General features: G+C 49.4%; 1 protein-coding gene across 1 annotated transcript in view; it reads right to left on the reverse strand.

The window, feature by feature from the left end:
* HSPH1 (heat shock protein family H (Hsp110) member 1) overlaps window positions 1-11031 on the reverse strand; it is a 735818-nt gene extending 724787 nt beyond the window's left edge. The window contains exon 1 of the mRNA XM_078656001.1: window positions 10621-11031. Coding sequence (XP_078512127.1) covers window positions 10621-10727 — 107 coding nt within the window. The 5' untranslated portion in view covers window positions 10728-11031. The remainder of the gene's footprint in view (window positions 1-10620) is intronic.
* Between the last annotated feature and the right edge of the window lie 531 nt (window positions 11032-11562).

The raw sequence follows: 11562 nt of genomic DNA on the forward strand, positions 1-11562 counted from the left end.
AACTGAGGTACCATTTTTTATCAGGAGACTTGGGGGAATGCTGGGTGAGTGAAAGTTGGTGGCTCCCCGCAGATTCCAGGACTTTCCATCACAGACATGTGAGGAAAATATTATATTTGTGACAAAGTTTGAGGTTTGCAAGGGGTTTCTGGGTAACAGAACCCGGTGAGAGACACACTTGTCACCCCATTTCCTTGGGTGTCTTGCTTCAAAACATTTACAGGTTTGCTAGGCTTTTCTAGGTGCCGACTGCGCTAGGACGCAATATCCACATCTAGACATATTGCAAAAAAACAGGCTCAGTGCCTAGTGGGCTTTCTGCCGCCCTGGGGGGGGGACAGATCAGGGACTACTGCCCGGATATGCCCCCAAGACTGGCGGAAAGACTGTGGCCATTTTTTAGGGGTTTGGGGGGCATTGGCATGCCCATTCTGTGCAGCCCCTACCCCCTAGTATAAAAAAACAGCATAATCCCTGGTGCCAAGTGGGGCAGTTCAGGGACTATTGCCCCCATCTGCCTCCCAGGTGAGACAGAAAGACTGTGGCTAATTTGTTTGTAAGGTTGGGGCATTGACATGCTCCTTCTGGGAAGCCCCCACCCCTATGTAGTAAAAAAATCTGTGGTGCCTACTAGGCTTTCTTGCCCCCCCCCCCAGATCAGGGGATATTGCCCCCATCTGCCTCCTGGGAGGGGAGTGGGAGCAGAAAGACTGAGGTATGTTTTGCGGTAGGGCATTGGTATGCGCATTCTGGGCAGGCCCCACCCCTATGTATAGCAAAAAATAATAATCCAGGGTGCCTAGTGGGCATTTTGCCCCCCCCCCCCACCGGGGGGCAGATAAGGTGTTATTGCCTTAGGCCATGGGTACTCACAAACTTTCTCTCGGGGGCCAAATTTACAGTGTGGTTTGTGGCCGAGGGCAGCACCGGTGGGGGGGGGGGGTCAGTGGGGGAGGGGGCGGGGCTCGAACAAAAAAAAAAAACTGGTACCATGAGGTTGATCACTGGTCCCTGCAGCGGACGCCTTCGTCCACTGAGCCACCAGACCCGACATACACACATCTCTCTCTCTCTCGTTCTTTCTCAGTCTCTCTCTCTCTCTCTCTCTCTCTCTCTCTCTCTGTCTCTCTCTCTGTCTCTCTCTCTCTCTGTCTGTCTGTCTCCCTCCCTCTCTCTCCCTCTTCCTCCCTCTCTCTACCTCTCTTTGTCTCTCTGTCTCCGTCTGTCTCACTCACTCTGACTGTCTCACTCCATCTGTCTCACTCACTCCGACTGTCTCACTCTCTCTCTGTCTCCGTCTCTCTGTTTCCCTCTCCCTGTTACCCTCTCCCTCTCTGTTATCCTCTCCCTCTCTCTGTTTCCCTCTCCTCACTCTATTTCCCTCTCCCTCTCTCGCCTTCCCTCTCCCTCCTTCCCTCTGTCTCCCTCTGGCTCCTTCCCTCTATCTCCCTCTCTTTCCTTCCCCCTCCCTCACTCTGAGGTCTCCTTCCCTCGCTCTGTCTCCCTCCCTCGCTCTGCCTCCCTCCCTCGCTCTCCCTCTGTCTGCCTCGTTCAGTGCGGCAAATTAAACAAAGGCGCAACCGCCACTGTGCTATATAAAAAAAAACGGTAAGGGAGAGAGTGTGTTGCCTGCAACAGCAAGCAGGAGAAAATAATTTAAGGAAATAGTTGGTATGGTAAGTACTTGGGTACATTCCAGATTGGACACCGAAAGGTAGTCTACAGGGCTGTTTCAGATACATAACATCAAGGGAATATAATAGATACAATAGATTCTAAATCTTTTAAGCTATCGGAAAGTTTATATGGTAGCATGCTAATTAAGTCATCACTGAGGTAATCATCATTTTTATGTCTTAAATATTTCTTCATTTTGGGAACTTAAGGGTGCCAACTTTCTAATACATTTGGTACCTTATTTCGAAAGATATCTTTAGCACTTCTTAATGAGTCCGTAATATCATTAAGAAGATGCCAAAACATTTTACATAGCCTGACTCCCACAACAGGCAAGAGACCCAAATACATATCACATACATAGTATGGTCAGTAGTATGTATTCAGATTTATCTCTAGTGTATAACCGAAATAGTCATTTTTCAATTGTTTCCAAGTCTGAAATGGTGGAGTTAGGGTGTTAAGTGAAAATGAAGATGCTGTTGCCATAGAATGCTACTTTTATTGAGGTATGACTAAAAGAGATTCCTGCAATGTTTCCATTATTTTTAATAAGAGGCCCAACTACTAAAAGGAAAAGTAGTGAAGAAAGAGGTCAGCCCTGCCGATTACCTTGTTTGAGATTGAAAGTTTCAGATATAGCACCATACGTCCGAATTCTGACAATCAGTTTTTAAAGGGCCATTGTCATTTTATTTAAGTCCGTAACCAGGTTGAATTTATGAAGGATTGCCTTGAGAAAAGGCCAAGCAACTTATTCAAATGCCTTTTCAGCATCAAAAGCAATTGCCACTGCTGGATAGGCAGAGATTGGCCCTTCCTAGAACATGACTAAATAATATTGTAAAGTCACTGAAATACCGGTTATTCCTGAATCCTGATTGAGCAGAATCTGTTTCTCAAAACAGTTGGCTAATACCTTAACATAGATTTTACAGTCTAAATTGATGAGTGAAAATCAGTGTATAATTTTTAAGAAAGATTATATCTTTACCTTCTTTTCGGATAATAAACATAAGAGCTTCAGCAGCTGATCATTCAAATTAATAAAGAGGATTTGATTTGATCCCAGAAAGATTTATGGAAATTAGGTATAAAACCATCCTGCTGTGGAGCTTTGCCATATTTTTGGCCCAGTTATTACTGCTTGATGAGCTACAGTGAAGGGGCCAAAGAAAACCGATCTCTCCAGGTCTGATAGGGGAGGATAGGATTACACAGATATTTTTCACATTCCACATAGTTTATATTCTTGTTTTCCGAATATAAGACTGTGCAGAAGGTTTTAAATACATCAGCAATTTCATTTTGTTTGTCATGGGTTTTCCCTGACTTGTCTTTAATCAACAAGTTCTGCATCAAGTCTTTAAATTTCAAGTAGGTGGCCAATAACTTCCCAGCTTTATTGACTTCACATAATCTTAGAGATTGTTGTTTGTTGATATAGATGAAAGCTCTTAGTTTTAGGATTCTATTATATATCGGGTTTTAATAGTACCAGGTTTTTGAACTCTCTATAGTGACCTAGGTTTTTAATTACTATCTACAAGTCATCCAAGCTTACATTTAATACAATTAAAATTTGTATTTTATTGATAATTAAAAAATGTAATTTGAAAGGAATTAGCGGTTTTAAACTACACATGACATTAATTGGGATATTGTATAAACTATGGTTCCAGACAATCTTCAAAAACCCTGTACCTCAAGAACCCCAAAAACGACTCCGGTACCCACTGGCCATGACCTATTGGGCCCAGGATGCAAATCCTGGTCTGTGCCCATCCCCTGTGCCCTTGCTCCAACTCCAAATAACTACTCTGCAAGGCCTCCTGCTGCAACACCAGGTAGACGGCAACGTCTGTGTCCTTACGTGTCCCGTTCAGTGCTTTAAATGGGCCGCTACTCACCTGTACTGAGTACCGGCACTTCTGATTTTTTTAGCCGTCAGTACCGGCACTTCTCTGTAGCCAGGCAGAGAACTGGTACCCTGATGCACAGCATGGCAGCCACAGGTTAGGTATCTCCTCCAGTGCAGGGCAGATGCCGCTCTGCTTCTGATGAGCTTGTAATGAACCAATCCATGAAGTAGCCTTTTGCAGAGTTGCAGCGCCCATTTGAATGTCCCCAAACTGCAGGGGTTTGAAAGGGCTTGTGTCACGCTGTGATTAACAGGACAGGATCTCTAGACAGACCCTGCACAGTCAATCAGGTGTGCAACTACCATTCCGGTGAAAGTGCCATCACAGCTTTCATGATGTGTAATGAGTTAATATGATTCCCCTCCCGCCATTAGAATTTAAATCCTCTTTAAAAACCTTAAGTAGTAATAATAAAAGATATTTGTTAAGCGCACAGCTACCCCAAACGGGGTGTCCCGGCTCTAAAGCAGATAGAGAGCGGGCAAGGAGATATACAAGGGCTAGTCATTCCGACTGAAGAGCCAGGTTTTCAAGGATTTACGGAACTCCTGTTCAGACTGAATCAGACGTAAATGGGGGGGTAATTTGTTCCAACATGTTGTAGCACCCACTTCAAAAGATCTGCCTCCCAATCGGTTTTTTTTAAAACCGTGGGGTGGCAAGGAAGTGTTTATTGTTAGATCTTAATGATCTGGATTGTTGATAGGTCGGAGTCTCCTCCTAAGATAGGCGGGCCCTCTTCCTTTGTCTGCCCGAAAAGCGAATGTCAGGGCCTTAAATTCCATTCGCTTTGCGATTGGCAGCCAGTGGAGTTTTCGGAGATAAGGAGAGATGCTATGACAGAGTGGAACCCTGCAGACCAGCTGGGCTGCGGCGTTTTGAACAATCTGCAGTCTACGGAGCAGACCCAGTGGGAGACCCAGATATAGACCCTTCGTGTAATCAAGATGGGAAGTTATCAATGCATGGACTACGGTTTTACGAGAAGCATTAGGCAGGTAATTGATACATTTCCTGATGATTTAGATTTTACCAAAGCAGATGGACGAAACCGTTTGAACCGGCGTTGAGAGAGATAAATGTTTATCCCATCTAACGCCCAAATTCTTAACTGAGTCCTTAGGTGAAGGGGCCTTGCCTAATTCATCAGGCCACCACAGATTAGACAGGAGAGGTGAGGTTTGATTAAAAAACAAGACCTCGGTCTTCTCCGCATTAAGTTTTAAAGAGTTGCGGTCTATCCAGGCGGCTGTGCTCTTAAGTCACTCTTTTAGTGGGTCAAAGGTGGATGCAGACACCTCACTAAAGGTGAACAATAACTGGGTGTCACCCGCATAGGATGTTATCTTAATCCCAGTTTTAGCGATAAGCTCTGCAAGGGGAGTTAGATAAAAATTAAAAAGAAGCGGGCTAAGGGCCAAGCCCTGGGGAACCCCCCTTACTTAAGTGGTTTAACTGGAGACACAAAAGGGTGGGTTCGGACCTGTTGTTTACGGCCAGATAAAAAAAGATGATAACCATTTCAGGGCCGTTCCCTGAAAGCCTATATCCCTTAGGCGATTCAGGAGGATGGAGTGGGAGACGGTGTCAAATGCTGCAGAAAGATCTAACAGCACTAACATCGCCTTAGAGCCTCCATCGCCCATCTAACTGATTCAGCCAATTCAATCAGAACAGATTCCGTACTGAAACCAGGGCGAAAACCTGATTGAGAATCATGAAGAAGGCCGTTGGTCTCAATGAGTCTGGCCAATTGCTGATGCACTAGTTTCTCCAAGACCTTTGCAGGAGCAGGGAGTAGTGAAATGGGTCTATAGTTACTAGTGATTTAAGGATCAGCATTGGCTTTTTTTAATATAGGTAGGAGAAAGTCATGTTTCCAAGCTCCTGGGTGTAGGCCCTGTCTGAGCGAGGAGTTCCAGATGGCATTAGGAAGAGGATTAAGACACTCCGCTAGGGCACTATATTGTTTTGCTGGCCAAGGATCACTTGGGGACCCTGATTTGCACTTATGTAATTCAATTAATGAGACTTCAAGGGATATATCAGAAAATTCTGAGAATCCAGTACCCGGGGTCTGCTCAGGATAACAATCATTAATAGTCGGAGAGACATCGAGTGAAGTGGGGAAGGACTCGTAAAACAAAGTGATTTTATCCTCAAAATAATCAGATAATTTGTTGCACAATAACTGTAAAGGGGGATGGGGATGGGTAAGTGCTGGTGGATCAGTGAACGCTTTCACGATTTTAAAAATTTCTCTGGAGGAATTTTTAGCATTGATAATCCGATCAGCCAGAAAGTCTCTTTTTATTCTCATAATAAGTTTGCGATATTCCTTAAGAGCCACGTAATATTCTGTTTTACTTTCCACAGAATTAGTAAGTCTCCAGCTACGTTCTAGCTTATTGAATTCTGCCTTTTTTGTTCTAATCTCCTCTGAAAACCAGGGTGCGGAGGGAGACAATCTGGATGACTTTATTGGTTTCAGAGGGGCCAAGGAATCCAGCTCATCGCTGGTCCAGTTGGCCCCTGTGAAAAACCACCCAAGAGAGGCAACCATGAGCAAGAAGAACCAGCCCGGGACTGAAAGACAACAGAAGGGCCGAAAACCCGGACCCCCGAGACACGAAGCGCCCTCAGAAAAGGTGTCCCCAGGAAAAACCGAAGGAGGACAGAGAATGCACGGCACCAGACTGCAAGGCCGCCAATCGAGACAGGCAACCGGGGACGCAACCGCCACGGGCTGGAAAAGAAAAGGCCAGACTTCAAGAGCAGCAGCAGAAGAAAAAGCCCACCCAGAGACCACAGAAGCAGCCCAGGGAAGGACGGGCAGGGGCAGGCAGCGGCCCGGCCCCATAAGACATACCGTATCAACGGAAAGGAAGAAGGGTCCAAGAATGAAACCTCGGAAGGGGGCCTATTGAACAGCAGTCAAATGCTCCCCCACCGAGCCACAACCCCCCCCCCCCCAATGCCACAGCATACAGGACGGAGGAACCGCAGGACAATGCTCCCAACACACTAGGCCAGGAGCACACACCCCACCAGGCAAGAGGACGCCGCAAGAGTGACAAACAGCCTTGTGATGGTAAAACTACAGGGTGTCAACAAAAACCCGAAGGCGTCAAGGCGCTGGGGGCTCTCGGGAAGATCAAGCGAGCCAATGCCCAGAGTCACATGGTGCCGGGCTGAACTTTCGCCAATGGGGAACGAACCGCGAGCCCCAGGGTTCCAGCGCCAGTTGTGCTGGCTGCTGCACCACCCTACTTCCCCAAAAGGAAGAGCGGATGACCACTCCACAGAACCCCTCACGGTAGAAAAAAAACATACCAGAAAGGACCCAAAACGTGACAAGCAGCGCACACGCAACAGGGAAAACCAGGAGCACCCACACCCCGTAGGGCATGCAGGCACTGAAAGATGAGTACACCTACAGGACCACAAACATGAACAGAGGCCCCAACCAAGTACATCCGCACCACAACACAAACCCCGCAAAGAGCCCGTGAGAGCAGGAGAATCAGACCGAACAAGGGAGCCCAAATGACGCGCCCCCCAATCACCTGTGAAAACCGGGAGGGAAACCGGGACCCGCAACCGGGGAGGAAATGTAAATAAACATATACACAGACCCCGGGCGACGAACAGTACAAATAAATGTACCCAACAGATATCACAACAGTGACAACATTTACAGGCCAGCGTGCAAGCATATTCAAAAGCACACAAGCAAAGAACAGTCCTTACCCAATGCCGATTCCTCGCTCTGGCAACATCTGTAACCATTTCAAAAAGGGGGTGGTGATGGACAGAGTATCTGAGTTAATCAGAACACTCCTACCCAGTCAACAGATCAGGGCTTGATCCATCACCGTTTTTTAGCTCACTGCACCATCCCAGTTCAGAACCTGGCTATATGAAAATTAGTCTGTCCCTGGCCCAGTGCATCATGGGAACAGGGCAGACCAAACTACCAAGCCAATTCTTCACTGGAAAGGAAACAAGCTTCCGGGGACCAGTTTCTGGCATTACAGCCATCTTCGGCCCGGCTTGCTTGAATCCTGATGGTGCAGTGAGCTTAATTCAGATACTCTGTCCATCACCACCCCCTTTTTGAATCGTTTTGGCCACCGCAAGTGTGGAAGGGTATGCTCAGATGTGAGTCCGTTGCTCACTGCACCATCAGGATTCAAGCAAGCCGGGCCGAAGACGGCTGTAATGCCAGAAACCGGTCCCCGGAAGCTTGTTTCCTTTCCAGTAAAGAATTGGCTTGGTAGTTTGGTCTGCCCTGTTCCCATGATGCACTGGGCCAGGGTCAGACTAATTTGCATGTAGCCAGGTTCTGAACTGGGATGGTGCAGTGAGCTAAAAAACGGTGATGGATCAAGCCCTGATCTTTTGACTGGGTAGGAGTGTTCTGCTTAATTCAGATACTCTGTCCATCACCACCCCCTTTTTGAAACATCTGTAACCAGTCATATGCTGACACACATGAACCTCCGAAGTGAAGCCGGAGCAGCCCGGCCCCACCCCGCCCCCCGGTCTGAGGCGAGGAGCCAAAACATGGAGGCACACAAGAGCAAACAGCCCGGTCCCACCCAACAGAGGACGGGAAAGAAACGTGGGAAGAAGCGGCACCCGGCCGCGTAGTCGACCCCCGCCAAACCCCCGCAGGACAGACCGAAGCCGGAGGCATCAAGCCATTCCCTGCCGTGCGGAATCCCCAGGCAGCGCGGAGGACTGCACCCGCCCTGGCCGAAGGTGAGTCTGTGGAAAGCGGGACCTATCAGGGGGGAGGACTCGAGCCCTGCATCAGGGGACGAAGGACAGAGTTGAGGCCAAAGGAGGCCCACACCCCCGCATGACGACCCGCCAGGAACCCCAGCCAGAGCCAAAGCACCGCGGAAGCTGCCTGCGCCGCCATAAGTACGAGTTGGAGAGGCCGTGAGGAGAGAGCCAGCGCCGGGAACTGACGGTAAGACACACAGCCCAGAAGTGACCAGAATAGCTGGCTGACATGTAGGTTCCGCTAACCGCACATGTAACCGCAAGGGGCACAAGAAGGCAGCCCGAGAAAACACGCCGCCGAGGACGGCGTGAAATGTCCCAGATGCCCGACAGCAAGGGGGCGCTGCCGCGAGAATGGAGGCGCGCCGCCGCAGGCTGAGACGGGCCGAGGAACACATTAACCGCCGGGGCCTCAGACTGATAAGCAGGGAAAAGTCAGAGTCCTGATCCACAAGGCCCAAGAGACAATAAAAACCCACCCGGAGGAGAAGCGAGACACAAAAGGAAGCCCGCAGCCACCCGGGAGAGGAGAGCACACCCCACCAGAGCCCGCCAGCCAACCCACTCGGCGAGGGCAGGGCCCAGTAGAAAGCCCGCTAAAGCAGGGCAGAAAGCAGAAAATGGAGGGGGCGCAGGGCAGAACACCCAAGAGCCCGCAAGCACTAGGAGCCCGCTAGAGCAGAGCTGTGAACCCCAAGGGTCAGTGCGAGGGCCAGAAGGCAGGGGAACCAGAGAGCAAGTACGCTGGAGCAGGGCCTCCCCCCCAGGGCACCGGACCTGCTGGAGCAGGACCTCAGCCCATCTTACCTGAACAGACGCTCTGGAGAATCTGCAACGCAGAACTAAAAAAAACAGGCTGATGGGTTGGGCTGGCCCGCCTCTTATAGAGGTCAGGGGTGTAATGGGTCGGCCATATTGGGAAGGGATGGGAGGCATGGGAGGCTGACTTTTTTTGCTTTGGAGGGTTCTGGTGTGGAGCTGAAGCTCACTTTGTTAGTCATGTGGCGAGGAAGACTAGCGAGGAGGTAATGCACTGCTCAAACTTACCCTGTTCCAGGTTTTCATACCGACATATTGCCACTACTAGTAAGGAGAGCTGTGACACCCAATCCCCCAGCCCTCACCTCCACGCCCTAAGTTACTGCTATACCAAGGCCAGGCGGCCAAAAGATGAAACACTATAGTCGCTCGCCTGCACCTGAGCCCCAGCTGCTGTGCGCAAGTATCAATGACCCTGCCACGGACAGCGAGAAAGATGAAGCACAGAAGCGCAGCAGGGACCATGAACCTGTCAACTGGCAACATAAAGGTCTCTAAAGTCTGCTGCTGGTTATAACATTCAATGATCTCGAGGTCCGCAAGGTAAACAAATTTAAGAATAAAGAGAAGTTTCCCCGACAGGAAAATAACAAATTTAAAGGATGGTAAATATTGCAATATGTGACGTAAATTGGGTCACACGAAATGCTAGCTGCACCAAACGAGGTGCTTGTCCTCCCATATAACTTGAGGCAGGAACTCCTTCAGTTTAGGAAGAAACTCAAAACCTTCCTATTCCCCAGAAATTAGCCTGCAGTAGGAATGTTGATCGGACTAGCCCAGGGTTACCGTTGCCAAGAGCGCTGGGATGCCTACGGGTAGCCATGCGCTATATAAGTGATTTTACAATTACAACTATTTAACAGCAGCGCGGGCATCAAGGTGCGGTATTTATTTTCTTAGAACCTGTATTGCGCCTTCGATTTGACACTAACCCCTTCTCGGCCAATAAATACGTTGGCACCAGTCAATGCAACTGGTTTGTCATCTAAAGGAACCAACCAACCAGCCCTCCTCGCCACCAGCATTCCTCCAGACCCTACCCCTCCACTAGGCAATCCTTTCCCACAAGCATCCGCGCATCCCATTTCGCCATCACCATGCTAGTCTTTACCACTTACAGTGAATCATCTCCCACACGTATAAATATATCCTTTCGAGCACTGCCCCCTCTCCCATGTGTGGTGCAACCCCCTGGCACGGGCTGGAAGCTGCCATGCTCAGTGCAGACTATGGAAAATTCCAGTGGAGCCTCGCTGATCACGAAGGAATCGGTGTTACAGTGCCCACCACCTATGCCAGCCAAACAGCGGCGGCATGTATGCTCAGAGCTGGCAGCAAAGCAAGGGTTTTAAGAGGTGCTCTGCACCGGAGTGCCCAATCCCAAACCAGTGACAGATAAAACACTCACGGGGTGCATCGATCGCTGAACTCGTTGGCCACAGTCTCGATGCCGCCAGCACGAGCGATGGCGACGTGACAGTTCTGGAAGCCCAAGTCAAAGCCGACCACCGACATGATGACAGCGGAGCCCAAAACGACGCAGCTGGAAGACCACAGTGGGAGCCTCGGCTGTGGGCACGTTGAGCTGTCGCACAGGCGCTTCTCCTGCGCCAAATCCCAATAAGCAGCTTGTGTTGCGAACGAACCGCCTTTAACAGTTTACTCCGGCTCCCCACGAACTTTCCAGAAACTGCTGCCCGAGGTCCACGTGCGCCGGCCCCTTCCGTCCTCTCCAGCCTTCTAGAAGAGTTGTAGCCAATAAACTGCCGTAGGTGAGTGTGACACGGGGCGTTGTCGAGGAAACGGGACGCCTGGTCCTGTCTCCCAGCTGATGCTGACGTCTCGAAGCAGCACCATCCAGGGAGATACGGTGCAGGGTAGGGCAGCCTTAGCCCCGCCTACTCGCTATTCAAACTCCGCCCAGTAACTGCGCAGCTTCAAAGCCCGCTGTGATAAGGAAGTGCTACAATTCCAATCTTCTTGGTTCACCGTGAATCTCGTCTTCATTGTGTACTAGTGACCCTCAGCATTTTGAACAGGTGCAGCTGAGGTTGCACAGCGCCCAGTACGAACGCATTCAAAAATGTGTTATGCATCACTAGGGTACTGGGTATTGATGTCAGGCGCACACCTTCGTCGGCAAAGTGTAACGTTATTTATTTTTCAGTTTTACATAGCGTGAGCTCGACCCGAAGGTATTTGAGCACTTTTCAGGAACATTAGTTATATTGCACGTCAATGTTTGTTTGTGGGCAAAGGGAGATTAAGAGATTCCCTCAGAATCACAGGGTGTTGAGCCCATGCTAAAACAGAATCGAACCTCGTTCCCAAACTCGGACAGCGGCTCCAA

This window comes from Lissotriton helveticus, chromosome 8, assembly GCF_964261635.1.
Source record: "Lissotriton helveticus chromosome 8, aLisHel1.1, whole genome shotgun sequence".
In the NCBI taxonomy this organism is placed as follows: domain Eukaryota; kingdom Metazoa; phylum Chordata; class Amphibia; order Caudata; family Salamandridae; genus Lissotriton; species Lissotriton helveticus.